The 21,405-nt window shown below is 39.7% G+C and overlaps 3 protein-coding genes across 6 annotated transcripts in view; all 3 read left to right on the forward strand.

Annotated features, from left to right (window-relative positions):
• Window positions 1–6,889, forward strand: part of hh (hedgehog signaling protein) — a 14,789-nt gene extending 7,900 nt beyond the window's left edge. The window contains exons 2-5 of one of the 2 annotated variants that reach the window (XR_015310744.1): window positions 3,887–4,013; window positions 4,225–4,359; window positions 4,580–5,992; window positions 6,523–6,889. Coding sequence is in view for 1 of the 2 variants with exons in the window: in XM_022832116.1 (XP_022687851.1) it covers window positions 3,887–4,013; window positions 4,225–4,359; window positions 4,580–5,517 (1,200 nt within the window). In the remaining variant the exon portion in view is untranslated. Of the gene's footprint in view, window positions 1–3,886; window positions 4,014–4,224; window positions 4,360–4,579 lie in introns of both variants that reach the window. The other variant, XM_022832116.1, reaches the window with a different exon arrangement.
• Window positions 6,890–8,833: 1,944 nt separating this feature from the next.
• Window positions 8,834–13,166, forward strand: LOC111259827 (ribitol-5-phosphate transferase FKTN). Its single transcript, XM_022832115.2, has one exon. It carries the CDS (start codon window positions 10,469–10,471, stop codon window positions 11,972–11,974), a length of 1,506 nt encoding a protein of 501 aa, XP_022687850.1. The 5' UTR covers window positions 8,834–10,468; the 3' UTR covers window positions 11,975–13,166.
• A 974-nt stretch (window positions 13,167–14,140) lies between these two features.
• Window positions 14,141–20,032, forward strand: LOC111259831 (BRCA1-associated RING domain protein 1). Of its 3 annotated transcripts, none has more exons than XM_022832120.2 (6): window positions 14,141–14,346; window positions 16,558–16,702; window positions 17,024–17,206; window positions 17,691–17,844; window positions 18,117–18,202; window positions 18,856–20,032. In XM_022832120.2, the coding sequence occupies exons 1-6, from the start codon at window positions 14,342–14,344 to the stop codon at window positions 19,810–19,812; spliced, it is 1,530 nt and encodes a 509-aa protein (XP_022687855.1). In that variant the 5' UTR covers window positions 14,141–14,341; the 3' UTR covers window positions 19,813–20,032. The 3 variants fall into 3 exon arrangements, with proteins under 3 accessions (XP_022687855.1, XP_086824155.1, XP_022687854.1); XM_086968029.1 differs by lacking the exon at window positions 14,141–14,346 and adding an exon at window positions 14,870–14,884; XM_022832119.2 differs by lacking the exon at window positions 14,141–14,346 and adding an exon at window positions 15,132–15,185.
• The last annotated feature ends 1,373 nt before the right edge of the window (window positions 20,033–21,405 follow it).

Here is a 21,405-nt window from a genome sequence, read left to right on the forward strand (position 1 = left end):
ATACACACACATATATATATAGTGCAGAAAAATGTTTAACTACTTTTTTGGTCCTTATCTTTAGTAAATGCTTATCGTTCACAGGATTCTTAATATTTAATACTATATAATAATGTTTACTTTTTGCTAATTTATAGGCATAATGTATTTCTCTGTAATATGGTTCGTTACTTAATATTTCTCTTATTGTACAACCTGTTTTACGATTCTGCTATACAAGTAAGCAATAGAAGCATCGATAGGCTCCATTGTTATGCTAAGCGTCTCTTCCGAAAAACGCAGTACTTGAGTTATCGAATCGGTCATACGTGCTCATCCCTAATTGATGAAATCACATCGAGGACACTGTTTATTAATGAAGAGGAGTTCGAATGCCAAAACGTTACACACAGGCAAAATGACGCTGACCTTAAGGTTATAATACTGCATACTGATTTGATACGGGATTTGTGGTGCAAGCAGATACTATATGGATACATTTAGAATTAATTTTTTTTACGATCTTTATTGGTTGATCCGAAGATTCCTAAATTTTCCCGAAGCCTGCAAACAGCTAGCTACTCAAGTATCCGTAGCAAAATATGGTAGAGCCGGAAACCCGACAACCCATATTTGTGCCAAGTCAATACCATTTCGGCTCGCAATCATTTTAAAATGATTTTTTTTATAGGGGGCATACTTCTGACGAAGTTTTTTCAATGTCCACTCATTTTATCACACAACCGTACGCCACCGCCATCGTCGTCGATGGCGAGCCATCGCACAGTCGTTATGCGCAATTTCCTGTTTAGTCTATGATCTTCCTTTGAAAAAACAACAGTCGGGGCTCAGGTTAAAAAATCCGAACGTCGTCCTCGACGCCCGTTTAAGCGGTCGGGAGTCGGGCAGCTCCAACTTCAGATATCGCCGCCGCTACTATGAAGAGTTCAGCTCAGCTAGTTGTCTTCACAGCGTGTGATTTTCCCCTATTGGGTGCTTAGTGCTTCGCGGAAGAATCCCGTAAATTAGAACGCTCAAAAACAGACCACGGCTAAATCGCACAATCGTAGTATTTCGTATCTGTATATACTACGGTTACACATACCAAGTACGGTATGCGTGTATAAACAATGAGTTACAACACACACAAATGGGAGCTAGAATATCTAGGTAAGCTCTTCTTGTGATTATTCATTACGCTTGCGATACCCCCGTGCAAAAGGGAAACTCCTGAAGGGAGTTTTTTTTTGAAAACCCTTTTTGAAAACCGCTCGATGGTAGTACCTAAGGTAGCCTCCAACAGACGCACAGGTCGTTAAACTGCGCTGTTTATGGAGGAATAATGGCGACACTAAACGCAGAGCCCGTCTTCAAATTAGCAGCGTGATTGGCGTAAGAAAAAGATACATGTCCCAATCTGCTGCAGCTATAATACTATTAGTTTTTAGGTAAATTTCTTGTTAAAAAGATTCAAAATCTATGTTTTTTTTTAAGAAGTGTGGTGTATTATCGCCAAATACGCACGTACTATATTCAATTCAACGATAATTTTACGGATTTGGAGATCTTACGGGGAGCACTAGCGCAACCCTAAAGATACAATGTCCGTGCTTACACGCATAACAACTATGCCATCATGGCTTTTAATATAAACTCGAGTAAGAATCATGTTATCCTTAACAGATCCCCTTTCTCAGGTATATCTCGGTGTTTTTGTCTTTCTGCATTTTATCAGTTTATGCCAGCGCCATATCAAATTGTCACTCTCGTCCGATGCACGCAGTCCACTCCGGTCTGATGAGTACCAATCCCTTTACAATTACTTTAGTCTGTGGGTGGCTAGGCAGCACCCCGTGCGGGTGCCGAGCCCTACGATGGCCTTTTGGCCAGCATCTTAGCTTCAATCCGCTAAGTAATTCTTCTTTTATTGGCTCATGGTTACCGGTTCTGATCCATTTCGGCAAATGTTATTGTTCAGTTCCCGATGTACAAGCAAATATACACTTCTGCTCATATCATCTCCGACAGATCGTATCCTTTGAATTCTCGAGATGATTTTAGACAGGCGCCCAACTCGTTATGTTCGCTCGATCTAGATGGAAGGATACGCAGCATCTTGTATATGTGTCTATACTATAAAGCAGAACTTGCAGACACGGATGCGGGTTTGTACCTGAATGCAAGCAAAAGCACCCCTTGAAAAAAAGGCTTCAGGACGCTTATGATCAGAAATCGACGAAACCCGGACCGCCTGGGACGTTCGAGTGAAGCTGAGCGCACTCGACTCACGATAGCGTCGTCTCACATGCAGTCTTCACCCAGTCTAGCACACCAGCACATCTCTTTTCCAACGGCGTCGCCTTCACCCTCGATGCTGAACTCTTACGCCTTGTTGATGCTGGCCTGTTTCACTAGCTATTCATTTCGAGGATGTCCCAACAATCATATCGACAGTCCTTCGAAGTACTACTGGTGCGTATTGTACTTCAGAGTGTTGCTGTGTAAGACGCACCGCGTTTGGAACGCGTAGGCCACTGGTTAGAATGAGAGGGACTGAAAGAGGTTGTCTCTGCAGTTTCTATTTCGACAAAGTCTAGGGCCGACAACGTGAAAGACCAAAGATTCTAATACGATTTTTATTGGCGCACCCGAGCCTGATTCTGTTACTATTGGCTGTTGCAGCCGTCGTCGTCGTCTCTGATATTGCTGTCCCTCCTTATAAGCGCTGTAACCAAATGCTGTTATTGATTTATTTAGTTATGCACCTTTTTCTTTTTTTGTTTTGTGTGAAGTCCTCCTAAAATAAGGCCGAGACGAAATGGCCTGGTCTGAATGAAAGGTTTGGCTTGGCTTGCCTATCCCACAAAGAAAGTACTACTCTGACGTCCAGCGTAGGGTATCTGGTGTGATGTGGTGCGGTGCGATGCGACGCACTACTGGCCTGACTTCAGATCCAATCCAATCGCATCGATCTAGCGTTTCGATCTTCATGGGTGAGAAAAAATGCTGTTCTTGAAGGAATGATCTTTTCCGCGAACAAGTTGATTCCGTTGCACGACGAAAGCCACAGCTAAGCCATTTTCGCCATTTCTCTCATTCCTTCCTAGCTCACCATCTTTACAAAAGGTACACACACAGCTTCACACACATAACTACCCAGAGGATCGAGAAAACTTAGCGAAAATCGACAATGTTACTAGCAATATCGTGCTAAATCGATTCCAGTCACTGATCATTCTGTGAGAGGCTTAAGTGGATGAGAGCAATGCAAGAGCTTCATTCAAAAGTATTATTTGACCATTGTTCATCTCCGTTTGTATTCAAAACCTGTTGCAGACCAATAGAAGTATCACTACAACTAGTAAATAGTAGAATTATGCACCTCCGCCAATACGGCTCTAGGATGCGATATTTTTAGATAAAACAAGGGTCGACCACCAACAAATAACACGGGATAGCAGTTCAATTTTGATGAATAGCTTGTCTACAGATTCTTTTATACGGCAAAAAACCTTGATATGTTATATTTCATTTTAATTGTTTGATATGCAGCCAATGAACGGGCCCTATGTGATTCAAGTGGGCTTTGTGATGACCGCAGATGTGTTCCAGGTACTTTGCGGGTGTCCATTATTGCAACAGGAAGCATAAGACGAGTTAGCGGGCTTTGAATTGATGGCGTCGATCATTGATTGGCAATTGAGGCTGAATCATTTGTGAGCAATTTAGAAGATATTCCTAGAAGTTCACTAGCCCCCTAGTTACTATTATCATTATTATTAAATGAAAATCTCGCATAATTTCAGTCGTTTAGTTGAATAGAGTTTCACGTTATTTTAGAGAAGTCAAAAGAACCGCATTAATCTGAAAAACGTTTTATTTACTACGGCAACGTTTGCGTTTTCAGAGATGCAGAGATAAGCTAGACACTCTGGCAGTGTCTGTTATGACGCAATGGCCCGGTGTTAAGCTCCGCGTAATCGAGTCGTGGGACGAGTACTCGCATCACAAAAGTGGTTCTTTACATTACGAGGGTATGTAGTCATTATTGAAAAACAGGAAAATATGAGTAGTTTCTAGTTGTAGGTGCCTAAGTGATAATAGTTTGGGCATAACGAGAAGTCGTGCGTTTAAAGAATGTAGTATATGGGCATTCTTTGAAACTTCTTATTCTTGGTAAACTTCAACTGCACTTGGCCTAAACAAGCAAACATTATCTCCACTGCATTGAAATCTTCATTTTAGGCAGAGCGGTGGATTTCACGACGGACGATCGTCACCAGGCCAAATATGGAATGCTCGCGAGACTCGCCGTGGAAGCAGGCTTCGATTGGGTCTATTATGAAACGAAAAGACATGTACACGCTTCAGTGAAGCCTGGTACGTCGCATGCTGGAACTCCAGAAGCCGCGAATTATGTTAGCCGTGCCATTAATTGTTTCTTATACTTATTTGATTTATAGTGTCATTTTAGCTTAATAGGCTCAAATTCAATGCAATCTTTCAAATTATCCTAGCATGCAGCTGCCAATACCCGCTCTTACGATAACGAAGCGCACTCCTTTTTTACTTTTTGTTTTGCGTCAAATTTCTCCGCTAGATTCGATAAACGAGCGCAAGACAGCCAGCTGCTTCGAGCGATCGTCCATCGTACAAACCCGCAATGGCCCTCGGCCAATGTCTGCGCTTCGTATTCAAGACGAAGTTCTTTCGTACAACAGTGACGAAGGCATATTGGAGTATTCACCAGTCATCACGTTTTTAGATCGCGACCCGACCCGCAAAGAGCTGTTTATTAAAATCAAGACTGAATTTGGTGAACAGCTAATACTCACACGGTATCATCTCGTCTACCGACAGGAGTATGACGAACGACCCAGCGTCACGTACGCCGCTCGCATTTTACCAGGGGACAAAATCCTAGTGTTGCCAAATGTCGAAAATGTTACAAGTCCTACGGAATTCGCTGATTCTTCGGAATATGCTAAAGCACCTCTGGGCAAACTCCGTCCGACAAAGGTTCTCGCTGTACATTACGTTCGATCGAGGGGGGTTTACGCGCCGCTGACGACAACAGGAACCATCGTCGTCAACGGTGTCGTCTCCTCGTGTTACGCTCTAGTCAATGATCATCAACTTGCGCATCGGGCATTTGCACCAATACGGTTATTGTACAAGCCGATGTTTCTGATACGTCAATGGCTCAGCTGGTTACGAGAGATCATTGGGAACAAACAACAACAGAAGTTTGACCAAAAACAGGACAAGGACGCTATGCCCGCGCCCTCGGAAACCGATCGCAAAAAGCCGTCCCCACTAGGGAAATTCGCACAGGCTCTCTTTGGTAGCTTGCCAGTAAACGCAACCGATTATGATGTCGAGTCAGTGTGGACTACAAGTAGTGACTTCGTCCGCGCTGACGGCGAAGATTTGGATGATCCTGTAGATGAGTACACAGCCTCATTCCGTGGGGTCCATTGGTACGCAGCCTTACTGTATTATCTCTTTCAGTCAACTCTCACTAGTTATATGCCATAAAGGGCAAAAGAAGCTTATCAAGCAATGGAGTTCAGTTACGCCTTGCCGTGTGACCCACTGATTTGTTTTTGGCGACTTTCTGAGAGAGAGATTTATTCATTCGGATTTTTTCACGCTAATTAAACATAGCATGCTGTTGTCCACAATGGCGGGAAGGTGCAGCTAAATACAACAACAACAACAACAGTAACAGTAAAATTATGCAACTGGACCAACGAAATTCCTAATCTTTCACAAAGCGAACGCATCACATTAGCCCGGTTCACATATAACCATCTATTTATATATTTATGCATCATTTCCGAAACAACCAGTTTGTTCGCAGGGAAAAGTTACGCCCGCTTGCCCAGCAGGTGGCGCGTGTGTGGGTTTGTGTTTCACAAAGACATATTGACACAGTTCAGTAACGTCTATTTGTATGGTTCGTATTGCTTTAGCAGCCCGAGCAAATGGGTTGTCAAAATGCTACCTCTCGGTGAGTCTCATGATTGGTACGCTACGTACACATCCATGTGTTGACCCCATGCTTGTTTTATGCTCTTGGTTTCTATATATTATGTAAGTTCTAGCTCTAGATGAAATTTACATACGAAAATTACACCCCGTTACAAATGTGTTTGCACGTACTCTTTACGTACATGAAATGAAAAATCCAATAGATCCATTTGCTAGCTCATGTTTGTAGTTAATTCATTGAGCACAGTATTGTTTATTAGGTGCACGACATAGCATACATGATCGTATGAGGTCGATTATCCCTATGCTTGGAAAATGCGAGGAAAAATCGTACTGATCTTGATCATCGATCTTTTAACTCTAAAATTGAACAGCCAGTCCAGAACCGCTTTCTTGTACTATGTAAATGGTCAGTCAGTTGACAGTGAATAATCCTTTGATGGAGCAAACCTGCCTTCATTAACGTGAACGAATATGAGCTAGTAAGCGAACCAATACGATGTTTTTTTACGATTTTATGTTTAATTAGCGAGTTCATGTGCTATTTAGGGATAGCCAACGAGAAGACTGTAGCGATGTCATGTTGTCCTGCTACGATGACGCAAAAAGAAACCGATTTAACCCTGCAACCCCTTCCTACAAGTGTTTTTGCCCGTTTTCTAGTCGTCTCCAGTGCTCATACATACCTAGTTAGAGAGAAATCTCGAAGCATCTGTACCGGAGAACCCTTCGTACGAAGATTTGTTTAGTTCGCAAATGACTGCTAGCCTTATAGGGCATCGCCTTCTTCGCCAATTCGCTCAATATAACAACAAGCATAATTCGCTCTCTAACAAAAACTGCAGCCTTCATTACAACAACGTTATTGTAAACCTAAGTAAATGCATTTAAGGCCATGGTATGGTTAGAAATTTTATTTTTAAACTCTTTGATTTAACCTAGTCGATCTTTTCTAGTACTATTTCTAGTAAAAAAAAAAAAAGAAAGAAAAGCAATTTTTCTCATTTAAAACAATCATAAGTAATCCTAATTAGAAATGCAGATTTTTACACGGCGAATCAATAACAGAAGGTGCTGGCTAGCTATAAATTAGTTCGACGACCAAATGTATATATCATGTCGAATTCAATCCTAGAGTTTCTTCTTCTATGTGTATATACATCTTTATTTACAATGAATAACCTAAATAAATATATCGTGTTTGTGTGTACATACATATCGATAGGCTTAAGCCGAATTCCTCAAGCTGATTATTAATACAAATATAGAAAGAGAGGTATATAAATACGTCGTGAGGAAACTTCAACTTGAATAGCACCAACAGAAAGCGGAAAGTTCAAATTTTAAAGGAATGTTCTACAAAGGATAGCCGAACACCGCGCACGATTCTACCTTAAACAGCCCAACCGTAAACATGCAGTGTGTTCATGCAAGGAGGCCGGGCTATATGTGCTCGTATATGGAAATATGATGACTATACAGGCTGACTGACTTTTAAATGTTAATACTCCTGTAAAGCCTCTCGAGCACCTCACTAGGTTCTATTTAGGCCTGAACATGGCAGGTTCACACATCAGCATGCAAGGTTATTATAGACAGAACAAAGAAGCTGATGGATTTATTTATTCAAGCAAGATGCAGAGAGAGGAGGACATATGGACGAACGATAGAGAAGTATATATATAAATATATAAATATATACATATATATATATATACATACATATATATATACATACATACAACTCATTAGATACAACAATGGATGCTAAACATGCTTCTAGAAAAGATAAATAAATCAATGATTATATGTTGGAATGAGAATCAAAGAAACTTTTTTATATTGATAGCTTAGTTAGCTTATGTTTATAGAGCTAATAAAGATAATTGTTATGTTGGCTCCAGTCAATCGATTATTTCTCAAGATCCTATATTATATAATAATACTATATAATAATAAAGATACATTTTCGTGTTCGAAATATTGCTCAATTGCTAAACAATTTAGTCGGAAGTGCTTTATGTACACATTGCAGCAGTTCCCCTATAAACGATTTCCTGATTTTTTTTTAGATTTTTGTATCCTGAAATCATGCTTTAAAACATCTCACCTTCACGGCACTTTAAACTGTTCCACAGTCTTGACTCGCAAACAACTATAATGGAAGACAATAATCCAAAATGTCTGGGCATATGCGAATTTTCACTTACACTATATCCTCTTTTTAAGCTCTCTATCAACTTTCGAACTTCCGGGAAACTTTTGTCTGATAACCTCCACTTTTCAATAAACTAACATAAATATGCTGTTTAGCCAAAAATGAACAAAATCGTTGGCTTTCAGTTGTCGGTGCTCAAATTACCTATTTATGCTAAATACGAAAAAAACTACAAATCAGACAGGGTTTGCGGTAGTTCTGGGTGATGTTGCCCTGCAGATAACGCTTCTGACATTCGACTGTAGTCTGCGGGACAATTCACAATATTATACAAGCGCCTGAAACGCGTTATTAGGCTCTTGCGAGATCGTCTTTCTTTAGCTGGGTCTTAGGAATAATCGATTTCTGGTATACAGAAAACAATTTACGGGTAAAGCATTCACGTGCACATGGTTTGCCATTGTTAAAATTTTACGATCGTCAAGTGATCTTTATTGCTCGTTGTACTCAGACCAATTTACCTGGGTCTTGAGGCCGTTTCACGGAAAATCGCTTAAGCATGCCTATATGGTAAGCAGACGTAACAAATTAGTGCCTGTATCTGGGATTGGAACCCAATAATGACAAAAATCAATATACATTTTTTTACAACAACGGTTAACTCTATTTGTTAAAATGGGTCAAAGGTCAAAATGAAAAATAATCTGTTTCGAAACATCTAAATAATTAAGACAGCTTGTAAAGCTGGCTTACAGCGCTCCTGTATCTTACGCTGCATGACAGAATGCGAAAAAGTATTCTTGTGAGAGTACCAAGAGTACCAATTTCTAAGGACAGGTAATCTTTCTGCTTACAATTATTATTACAGTCAATGGACCCAATGGTGATTGTACCCAATATCGAGGCATGTTACTTGCTAGTACTTAGAAAATCTTAGTTGGGTGTCTCACAAGTACGCTGCACAAGGTAATGTTTGATAACACTGATTTGTGCCATGATTTTCGAAAATTACTGAGATATCTACTCGTACATATGGACATTATTTCGTCGGGCATAGCGATCTTCACAAAACTATTTACGAACCACCGTGCAATTCCGATGAAGTAGATGACATCTACTTGATTTTTCTTTATTCAGTTCTACTTGTCGTCTATTGTATGTCATTGCTTTCGTTTTACATTGCATTAGAAGGCTATTTTAGTCGAAGTGAGCTGGCCGTACGCGTAACTAGGCCAAGATTGGACGAATTGACAGGAATCTGCTAACACAATCCACTTATTCCATGCTCTATAGCGGCTTTTCCATTATTTTTAACTGTATTGAGGAGCTAAAAATCGGCCAAGCTATTGCAAAACAAACGTTTCGAATTATACGGCCACAAATGTGTAGGCATCATATCGGACAGCTGGTACTTCAGGCTGAACAAACACTTCTATCTCAACTTTGAACCAAAACATTGACATGTGCTTAGGTTCAACAAACAGCGCATTTCGGAAGGGTCACATGTAGCCTGTTGTGCAATGCTGCCATGCGGAACCCGAGCTCTGCGCGGGTTTTGCTCGTCACGAGTCGTCTGCTACGGGGCAAACAGCTATGACGACGCTCAGCACCGTTCTTGTGTTCGTTTAACAACAACTGCGTTTGCCCTGTACTAAATACGACCGGTAGTGTATTCAACTGACCAAACCTAAAACTCATCGCTCATTTTGGTTTGCAGTTTGGCCTGATGAATGATGTTTAATCACCTACAGAAAAAAATATTGTGGAGCTGATTATAAGGTGACAAATTAAGATGTGATGTTTGAATTTGAAATTGTATTGCCACGATAGCATGATGGCAAATATCGCAAATGGGAGAAATGTTATTTTTGCAATAAAATCTATGTTGTAATATAAATTTATACTGTAGTTATGGCCTGTCAATACTTTCTCGTCAGTTATGACGTGTAAAAAATGCGCAAAAACATTTACGGACCCGTAGCTTGTAACCGAGTGCCAACTGTGAGTATGTATTTAGTTGTGCACAAAAGAAAATATGTTATTGCCGTTATGACGTGGACTTCAATGATAGCCCGTTCTTATCGAAATCTTCCTGAAAAATATCCCTATTTCACCATAATTGGGGCTGTAACTCTGTTATTCATTGAGGTGGAGCGGACGTGAAAATACGACATGAATTCTAATTCACGTCTTGTATCGTGTCTAGATCATTTTTGCTTGAGCTGCATCCGCCTCGATATAGACCTGTTCTGAAACGTATCTGATGACGTCTTGTGGAGTATATATTAAGTGCAGTTGTGATGAAAGTCTAATATGAGACGGGTGTAACATAGAACAATGTTACTATCGTTTTTGCGATTCGCAGAATGGCTATGCGCTCTGACTTTTGTCCGTAGCCGACTTCGTGCCCTCCTCTATGTTACCCTGATCGTTTGCGCATTTGCAATCCAAATTGCGTTAATTATTCAACTGTTGAACGATCCGCCAGCTTCACAATCTCAAGAACCGATAAAGACAAAATGGTCCGACTTCAGTGTTTCCCCGACGTGGCGAGCCATTCGCGATGTCATAGACACTGGACGATTAGTTCGTCTGCCAGTTTTCGCTCTCCAGGCAGAATCATCCTCTACACGATTGGATAGTGCTGCTGCTAGCGCCGAGCTAAATAAACTGGGTTGTATGCATTTTTGCACTGGTACCCGATTTCAGTTTGGCACAATTGCAACATTTTCCAACCGAAGAGAGCCTCAGTTTATCGAGCAATTGACAGCCAAAGGATTCGAGGTAGATACAGTTCGGGTTCCAAACCCGAACATGGTCGAACTGATTGTTGAGTTGACGACACATTTTGTTATTCGTTGTACCAATCCAGTAAGTCCCAATAAGGCCAACAATGCTCGGACCTCGGCGAGCCGTCGAGAAACGTCGTCCTCATCAACACGTGTGCCATCGTCACATTCGGAAATTGTGATACATATTGTAGTATTTCATGATCGCCCAGACCACTTTTGGTGGCATGCGCCTGTGCCTGCAAGCCATCCTCTACGACGACTGTTGGAAGGCCTTCCGTTTGTAAGCGTCGCCGGCGCTCACTCGAAAATCGAGATCGCCGAAGGCATCCGCGACGGCATACAGCTTCTCCTGCCTGCGCAGAGCTTTCAGGCGTCGGTAGAATTCATCGACTGCAACCGTACCCGTGCGGAAGAGTTCTTCGAGAAGAACGGCGGCCGTGACTCATCGCCAAATAGCGAACTGTTTCGTATACGGGTCCGCAAGCTTCTGCTGAAAGTGAAGATGTTGCTGGCCAAGCATTCGATTCCGTTTTGGTTGTCCTCAGGAACATGTCTAGGGTGGTTTCGCCAATGCGACGTGATACCATACACGACAGATGTTGACATCGGCGTCTTCATTGAAGACTTTCGACCAGCAATGATCGACGAGTTCTCAACGCACGATCTCGCCCTGACTCATGTCTTCGGCCATCCGGGTGATAGTTACGAGTTGTCGTTTCTTGACGTCGCCGAACAGCTTAAACTTGATGTATTTTTCTTCTATCGAGAGAGCAACTACACTTGGAACGGTGGCACCCAGGCGAGGACCGGCCATAAATACAAGTACGTATTTTCACCATTCTCTATGTGTTTGACTGAGTTCCTTGACCTACTCGTCCAGGTGCCGTGTCCTACGTTGCCGTATATCCTCGCCAATTACGGAGGAGACTGGCGCCGACCGGTCCGTCACTGGGACTGGAAACGTTCACCGCCGAATGTACGCGAAAACGGTGTTTGGCCAATGGAGCAGTGGAGTCGACTTATACAACTGTTTCCGCTGCCCCCTTACTAAAGAGATTGCGAAACTCCGACTACATTAGATTGCTAATTACTACAAGTGTTGTTTGTTTCTAGGGAATGTTAAAAATTATGTAATGTAAATATATGTGAGAAGCTGTTTTGTGCAATCGCTTGCGCAAAACCTTACTGTAAGATATTATACTAGATAAATTTAGGAGTGTAGATGCGTTGAAGTTTGTCGATACGACTGACTGCGTTAATTTTTTATTTGAGAGCTTTATTAAATAGAACTATAGCGGTCTGTGTAATAAAATAAATATCAACTCGTAGAGTTTGTTGAAAAGACATAACTTTCAAAGATTTTTGCAGGATTTATTAATTCGAGACGACGGATATTACCGTTATATATTGTATAGATAAGCCTGACTCGTGAAAGACATGTTCGTAACCCGAAGTATAAAAACACTAGTGTTTACTAACAAACTAATGCAACATTGTATTCTATTATGATTACTACTCGAATGGTGGACACGTGTAGTTTATGGATAGTTTCAGCCAATTGATTTATTGGTACAGTGGAAGAATAGGAAGCGGTATTAATAGGATTCTTTTCAAGTCGATAGCTTAAAAATTTTTTTCACAGGATGCTATAAAAGGCAGACAATAGACGCGTGAATACGTCTTCAAGGTTGGTTAAACTGTGTCTCATTGTGTGTATGTATTTTACATATATATTTTACATATACATATTTTACGATGTGGAGGGAATAAAATCTCCGAATACCATAAACGTTTATTGCTCGAGGAGTGCGTAAATCCAAGTATAAAGAAGAATGATCAAATGAGCTTCTGTATATGTATGAAAGATGTAGTATATATCCATATGCCTATATGAGCAAACTGTATATACACAAAGATACATGCGTAGTTTAAGTTACCATATATAGTATAGAATGATATACACTATATTTTAGTGGTCTTTTCTGTGTCTTCTTTAACTGTACATAGATAGTTTATATATATATATATATATATATTAGGTATCGATATACCAGCACTTTAAAGGAGAGGCTTGAAGGGATTTAGAAAGCGTTCGTTCATTTCACAAAATAGATTATTTTTGTTAATTTTTTTTTAGAACAGTCCAAAGTTGAGTCAGCTAATAGTGAGTTTGATTGCTCTAGACACAACAATACCTTTTACTGCTAATAAACTATAGCAAATTTAAAACGGTGACGTAATAATGCTGTATTTCATTCATTCAACCAAACGTATATTTTATATATATATATATAGTCGTGTATGTACTTCGCTTTACAAGTACAGTTTGTACTGAAAGCTTAATGAAAGATAAAACTCATGTTGGATCATTGGATCTAAAAGCGTCGCAGTGAGTCGCTGGATAACCTTCGCGCGTATGAGGGCGGCTCACAACTACTCGTTGTAATTATAATTAATTGTGTCATATCTATCGTTAGCAAAAAATCGTTACAAATTAACAAAGTCGACGCTCTTGAAAGAGATAAAGAAAAATAATGTATTTTAGACGTTTAAAGCGAATTTGGGTAAATGGTAATTTAATAATTGGGCAGGCAGCGACTGTAAATGGAAAGCTGTAAACGTGACCCAGCCTGCCTGGGCTCTCTGAGATATTATTATATATATGTGGAGAGACAGATCTGTGAGAAAAATAAATACGTAGAACAGAGGTGAAAATATTCAAAATCTACCAAAATAATCCGTGACGAGTTAATCGAACATCGAAACGCATCGCCAGAAGGGGGATTTACGATCATATTAAAAATTTATAAACAATTTTATTTGATATTAACATCGGTATGAATACGCAGACTACTGCATGCAACGACATGAACGTAGAAGAGCAAATAGAGGAAATATGTTATAAACGTAATAGAAGGAATCCAGAACATCACAGACACACGGTGTTCTAGCATACATGATTTACGATCATGCAGGACAAAAGCTTAATATGGCTTCAATGGAATATCGACCCAAAAGGACGAAAAAAAAATATATATATATATATTTTTTTTTTTTTTTAAGTTTTGTACATCATTTTACAATGGACATTTACAACCCAAATGGTAATTTATTGTAATGGTCCGTTTCCCAGTAATTTAAAATCTGGCGCGCAAAGCAAAGCAAATCTCGACAGGCGCAGATCGCCTGGCAGGTCCCCACAGCGCACAGCTAACAAACGCATGAACGCTGTGTTTGGCGCGCTCCCCAGCCGTGCGCTGTTGGTTGCACATCCGTAGATGCATAAACTTGTGTTTCGCTTTTGTTTTCAATTTGTGATTATTTTTCTACTGTAGACAAAGCACACCTCATTTAAGCGATCTACTCTGTATGTTAGTAATAAATAGCAAATTTATTGTCCTGGATTAAAATCATCAGAATGAGGTATGTCTTACGTAATGCACGAATAGCAAAAATAAAATAGAACATTCATAATTGAAATTAAATACAACGATAAAGTATAATGTTATTATCGTAGCTTTCACACACACCTCGATTTAGCTTTGTTCTTAGTTGAAAATCATGGTTTTTATCATCAATTCAAAACGAATTATACTCCTCATCATATGATTTACATGCTATTCAAACGTGTACATTCAAATAAGCATTTCGAGTTAGTTATTGTTCAGACGACTGGCGACCCCCTTGCGGCACAAAAGTGTGTTAGATCGGTTCCAAAGTTAGACCACCTCACATGTCTCTGAGCTTAGTAAGCAAATATGTTGTCCCTGCACGGTAGCGAAAACAAAAGTTACGCAAGCGTTTTAAGAACCTTGCTATTTACTCCGATACTGCTATTTATACTTTTGAACGTTGCTTCCCATCGTTATTTAAATCGCTCTGGAAATGGTGAAGCGATGACATCGTTGCCGGCTAAGCAGCTTGAGTTCAAATCCGCGCGTAGTAAAAAAAATCTTTGAAGGTGGGCCGCTAGTTCACGTAGTTGACTTAATTAGATATGGAGGTAGATACCAAGATGACCCCTTTGTGCAAATAAAGTAATTTAGTATAATACGCTTATTATCTTCGGTTGACGCTTGTCTCACACAGAAGTACAGTCTTATTTATTATACCAAGCCACCAAAGAGTGAGTGCCCTCCGGCTGAAACTCTATTCAGAAATAGTTTATGTGGCACGCTTAACATGTCGTTGCAATTCGCTTTTGTCATATCAGTTTGCAGTGAAAATATCTGATTCATGGAGTGGATAAGATACTTCGTGAGGTAATGTGCAATGCGTTAAGAGTAGATGGCTGTTGAAACGCGAGTTCGCGCATGAACGTGGATGAAGTTGAGCATTTATAGCGTTCCTTAGGTAATAGCTAGCATGTGATATGGAGGAACTCCAAGATGAGATAACTCTAAGCGGCAGTAACTTCGTCAGTATAGTGGCGTTATTCATATTGGAGAAGCTAGTGAATATTAATGATCTGCCCTCTATTAATAGGTACATCTCTATATCACAGGCCTCTGTATAGGAAGTGCTACTAGCTATTGATTCGGTATATTTTTACTGAAGCAAGCTATTAAAAATGTTTTGTAGGCCATCAAAAGGCTCACAAAAATATTGGATTGAATCCGTTGACTTATTGCGACATCGTGCTATCATTATAGAGAGTGCTGTAATAGCCTTAAAATGGATTTATAATAAATTTATTTAACAGGGCTGTAATTAACTGAAGAGCTAAGTCTTTAGTAGCGATTATGATTTTTACATCCGGGTATTATTTGTCTAATTTCAACATTGCACGGACGACATATGATAACATCGGAATATATAGATGTTAAAACAAATATTAACCTGAAGCCAGAGACATAAGAAGGTGTGAATTTTATTGAAATCACTGCTGCTAGAAAATTCTAGGTTACCTTATGTCTCAAATGAACATGATAAAAAAACTGGAAGTGAGGCTTTCAAAAGTGAGATTTACATAGTATGTTTTTAAAAAGAAAAACAAATTCGACAATATTTAGGCCATCCTAAATTTCTAGATAGCTGTGCTAGTGGATAATTAGTAAGCAAGTAAATTTTCGTCGTAAATAGCCTAACCGTAAGTTATTTGAAAAAGGCTCGTACAAAGAAAGATGAAATCGGAGAGACATATTTGACGGTCAAAGTTGAAAATATTTAAACTTACTTAGAACACTGAGCTTGTGCTGCTTTGCGTCGATAAAACACGGTTTCTAGTTAACGCATGTATGATTATCTATTTTGTTCGAATAAGAGGATAAAATGTTCTCGAATTATATCGTATGTACCAGCTTCTTAATAACATTTTCATAGGATTTTGGTTTTCGTAGGGAGTGGTAGTCTCCATGCAATACAATTAACCTTGTTGCTTGGTTCTGACCGGTCCCCGGAGTTCATAATTCGCTCATTTTGTAGATTAGCTAACAGCGGGATCAAAAAATAATGCTGGCGTTCTTATATATATGGCAAACATAAGCAAAACGGTAGGATTCTCAACAGTCAATCGTGATTTAATTCATAACTTCTTTGCGATGCTTCTGCAAACTTGACAGTTTGTTGAGATTCCTTGTTTTATATATCCATTTCTCATTGTATTAATGTTGGTTGTTCTTGTTTATATTGCAGTTTGACCGCTTTCGGGCAACTGCCAACGCTCGTTCGCGAGCTCGAAGCATCGCTTGAGTGTACCTCCTGCGGATTCACCCTTCGCGAGCCGTTTCTTTCAACCAAATGCATGCATGTTGCATGCCAACAATGCTTCATAAACATGGTACTTTTTTAATGAGGAGGTACGGGCGATCGCGACTATATGCATTTAGGCATTGGTTGGGCGCCTAGAGCAATATCCTCCTATAGTCTGCATAATGGGAGCCCAAATGTAAGACTTGCTCCTGGTAAATGAATAACCTTAATGTACTGGATTTTCCGTAGAGAGGCCCGCAACAGCTATTCGGATTATATCGCTAAACATAGTACTAGACCTTATATCACAAATCTAATAATGATGCAAAATTTTCATTTCTAACGAATTACATAAGGTGAAATTAATGTCTACATATCTGTATTGCCTCTCTCCATGTGTTTTCTTCAGGTCTGTCCGGTTTGCCAGCGTGAAAATAGCGAGTGTGAGCTTATCCCCGAGATTCGTTTGCGCGAGTCTCTTTCAACATGTCGACAACTTCAGTACGCTCTTGAGGCATCGGAAAAGCTTACCGAGGGTGCAGGTGGTCCGCTCCGTAGCACAACTCACCCAGAAAACGCCAACTGCAACGGGGCATGCGCAATACGATTTTCTTTGCATATTCGACTATTTTTCTCAATATGATTTAGTGACTGATATGTTCAACTAAAAAGACTGTATATATAAGGTGGTGGTTTGGCTGGCGATCCTACCAGTGAAACTCAGATTTCTATAGTATATATTCTATAGATTTCTATAGTATATATTCTATAGACTCCTATAGTATATATTCTATGGATTTCTATAATATATATTCTATATATTCTCAGATACCAGTGAATCAGATTTCTATTTAATGTGTGGATGATGCTGACTAACATATATTTTTAATGCTCATAGAACAAATATCTATCTCTTAGGTATATATTCGCCTTTTTGTTGTATGTAATATATAAAAAACGTTCTATTATGGAGCAAATTACTTAGAAAGGAACACTGTAATGTAAGTGCATGTAATATATATGTATTACTCTTGTAGACGTTATTCGACTAATCACTATAGCGCTAATGATTGCAGGTTTCCTCGAGAGACTGCGAAAATGATCACATGGATGGGGATATTTCTGTCTCGAAGATACCTCTGAAGAAACAAATTAACTCTTCCTCGAATTCAAAGATGAACAAAAAAAATCGGTTAGGAGAAACACCATTGCACGTCGCTTGCAAAAAAGGTCGATAGAGCAGAAATCTATTAATGACTTTTTTAGCATACATACTAACGCTTACTTGCAACTAAAGCTGATTTCAGCATGTAACTAGGGCTTTTTCATCGTATTCATTCCGAACGTGATGTTTTAGCTGCACGTAGACACCTAATAGATTCTCAGCCATTTTTTTCAACGTAACATTTATTGTATATATATGTACCAGTTGCATTCGGTACATCTGTCTAGAGAGATAAATCTGTTTTAGTTTATTAATTATGATAGCCTTCTTCTTATAGGAAATCTCGAACGAGTTAAAGAATTGTTGACACAGGGAGCAACTCCTAACACGCAGGACAATGCCGGCTGGTCCCCGCTACATGAAGTAAGTCCTCGCAGAGGCTCTGTTCAAGTCTAGGTTTTTAAAGCGTTTGTACTCAATATATTTGGTATGACACCACGCGTACCATTCGCGAGCTGTGTATTGAAATCAGCAAAAGGTCAGCTAGCCTTTTACTGACACGATAGGATTCTACGTTCTTTGTTTGTTTTTTATTTGGATTCGCTATATGTAATCTTCTTGCAATAAGCGACACACTCTACAACAAGCCTGACCTTAGGAACTCAGCGTCGGTGAACCAATTCTGTCAATATATAGATATACATATATCTTTCCAATGTGTTCATGGCGTTAGGTAAAATTATATTAGAAAGCCTTGCATTTTACTATGTTCATTAGATATAAATTTCGATTATGCATATTGGATGGTGATTTGTGGCAATTCTCGTAATATTGACTTATTTAACTAATGTTATTCGCACGAGCTAGCATTATGTCATCTAGCATCAAGCACCCAATTCTGTCGATAAAAGTTATTTACCATATATGATATTTCGCGCTCACGGTTTTTTCATAAAGTCTCGATCCGCTGTAACCTTATCCACTACTATTTGTAAGTAAGAAAATTATAAACAGCGATCTAACCAGTTGTATAACAGTTAGGTATATGGTGCTTTCCGTAATGCGATTGATTGCAGGTAGCACAAACCGGCAATATTGATATTGCGCGACTTCTAATTGAAAACGGCGCCCAGGTCGATGTAGCCTCGGAATGCAAGACCCTACCCATTCACGACGCTGTACAGGCTGGCCATCCTGAGGTGATTCGTCTACTGCTTGAGTATGGTGCTAACCCTGAACAGAAGAATGGTGAAGGCCAGTCAGCTCTTGACCTCGCCGGGTACAATGATATCATCAAGGGTGTGGTGGTTGACTTCATGGCAAACCCTCAACGAAAGGCTATACCAGTAGTGAAAGAAAGAGGAGAACCCGGAAGACCATCACCTCCGGCGGGACCGCCGGTCATCATGTCATCCTCGTTGAAAGGTTCTGATGTCCAAGCTTTCACCAAGTGCGCGTCCCAGATTGGTGGAGAAATTGTCTCCCGATTTGACCCGCGGGTTACTCATCTAGTGGTGGCTACTGATGAAACTGGCAATACCCAACGTACGCTGAAGTTCCTACAATGTGTGGCGGCCGGCTGTTGGATTGTATCGGCTGCTTGGGCGCACAAATGTCTGGCCATGGGACGGCGTGTCGACGAAACACCGTTCGAAGTTCGTGGGTGTCGTCAGTTCGCAGGAAACGAAGCCCCAAGAAACTCCCGCGAAAACCGCGCCAGTGGTTCGTCTGGTCTGCTCAGTGGGTTCAGCATCTATTTTGCTCCTCTTGACAGTCCAATGGTGCCGTCAATTGAAGAACTGACGACAATGTGCGAGTTGGCAGGCGCCACAATACTGAAGCGTGAGCCAAAAACCCAAACAGGTAACCCTGTGAGCAGCCCTCACGTGAAGCCTGGTTCTCTTTTAGCTTCGCACTCTTCGTTTATTGTAGGAGCGCCATCTGCTGTAGTCAAAGCGGGTATACTATGGCTTAGTCGAGACTGGGTGATTGATTCGATCTCACACTTCGAACTGCAAGATATTTTTATATAAAAGCAGGCTAGCCAATCGACATGTCTTCTATGTAATTTACATACTTCTTCACCACTAAACAGGATGGCAGTAACAAGTGTGACTGTTCAAGCGAAATCAGATGACAGAAACTGATATTTAAAGCTAAATATGGAACATATGAAATATATAATAATATCAATATATATATTTTACGGATTCATTATAAAAGGTTGAACTTTTTTTCGTTTTTTTTGTTAAACTCAGTGCGTGCTCATTTGTGTATAAGTACATATATTAAACACTTAAATCGTCTATATGGCATAATAACATGCTTTGACTATTTAAATGCAAAGGAATGTAAGACATGTATTTCACGTTGGATCTTATTTTGAATATATTACAATGACATATTTCCGTTGCTTTAGAGAAGTCCGTAAAACACTCATAGTTGGGAGCATCCGCAAACCTGAGAATTTATCCGCGGCAAATACTTTACGTACATGGCGGAAGGTATGTACAACATAATAACTGGTATTGTCAAACAGAAAACTAGCTGCCAGGTAACAACAACAGTACGGCATCGACATCTTAAAGTCGAGAAATTTCTAAATGTGCTGAACAGATTTTCCTCAACAAAATAGTATATACATATCCTGGAGTAAAACTTTAAAAATAATATGATCCATGGTATATTTTAATATAATGTGAATACGATAACTAGTAGCGCATATGGAGCGGGTTGCGAAACAACTCTAAAATTACTAATATTTTACGCCAATCAATTATCAGGGAGCATACAAATATATGTCTTGCGCATCCAAAATGAGTTTACCTGTGCTTTGAGACTTTATACATATATAGCCTTCTTCACGAACCCTTTCTTCATGATATTTGATAAGATACTGTTAATATAATAGTGTTATTTCTAATAATATTTACCATTATGGAATAATAATAGGAAAAACAGGGCAAAGTTCAGAGGTGTAAATTTTTCGATTTGATAATTAATTAAACATAAAAGATTAACTGAACATATGACATGCTGGTTATTTTGTTAAATCGATAGAATTACTCTAAAAACTAAAGCATCCGTCGACCAAAAATTGCATAACACTCTTAGGCAAATTGCCGGATTATGAAGAAATGTGAGGTGCGTTATTCTTCTTATAACTATTGATATTTCTTAGTCCATTTGGGTCGAGAAAACACCGCTACCAAGTGTCAAAAGCAGCAAATGCAAATCTTGTAGGTATGCTATTGTGTTGTTATTGTTATTATTTTATAGCGTAAACAAGCGACGCAATTTTATTTGGCTTACGTTGGAAAACATGTCCGGAAAGGCATTTCAACAGTACCAAATTTACTAAAAGTAGCTAGTCAACCAGCACGTGTCACAGTTCATGCCAATCTGATTATTACGAGTTACTAAACGCCGCATGTATCGTTGTGATGTCAAGGGGGCACAAATTGTTATAGCGATATATTACTGTGCATCTGGATCCTTCTTCCAAACTCTTGCAGAAATGTATCAGTTACCTCCGTTGAATTTCTTTAGGTATTGAAGGCCAATATCGCTATCATGGACTTGCTTTTAAAGCGTTAGAGACGTTCTCCTTAAGCATGGAATGCAGC

Source organism: Varroa jacobsoni, unplaced genomic scaffold (genome assembly GCF_002532875.2).
Source record: "Varroa jacobsoni isolate VJ856 unplaced genomic scaffold, vjacob_1.0 scaffold_370, whole genome shotgun sequence".
NCBI lineage: Eukaryota > Metazoa > Arthropoda > Arachnida > Mesostigmata > Varroidae > Varroa > Varroa jacobsoni.

Excerpts from the sequence above, each read along its gene's own strand:
- LOC111259827 (XM_022832115.2), top strand. The coding sequence starts at position 10,469 with ATGTTACTATCGTTTTTGCGATTCGCAGAATGGCTATGCGCTCTGACT.
- LOC111259831 (XM_022832119.2), top strand. The coding sequence starts at position 15,160 with ATGGAGTGGATAAGATACTTCGTGAG. Across the intron at positions 16,703-17,023 it reads AACAATGCTTCATAAACATG|GTCTGTCCGGTTTGCCAGCG; the intron begins GTACTTTTTTAA and ends TGTTTTCTTCAG. Across the intron at positions 17,207-17,690 it reads AAAACGCCAACTGCAACGGG|GTTTCCTCGAGAGACTGCGA; the intron begins GCATGCGCAATA and ends TAATGATTGCAG.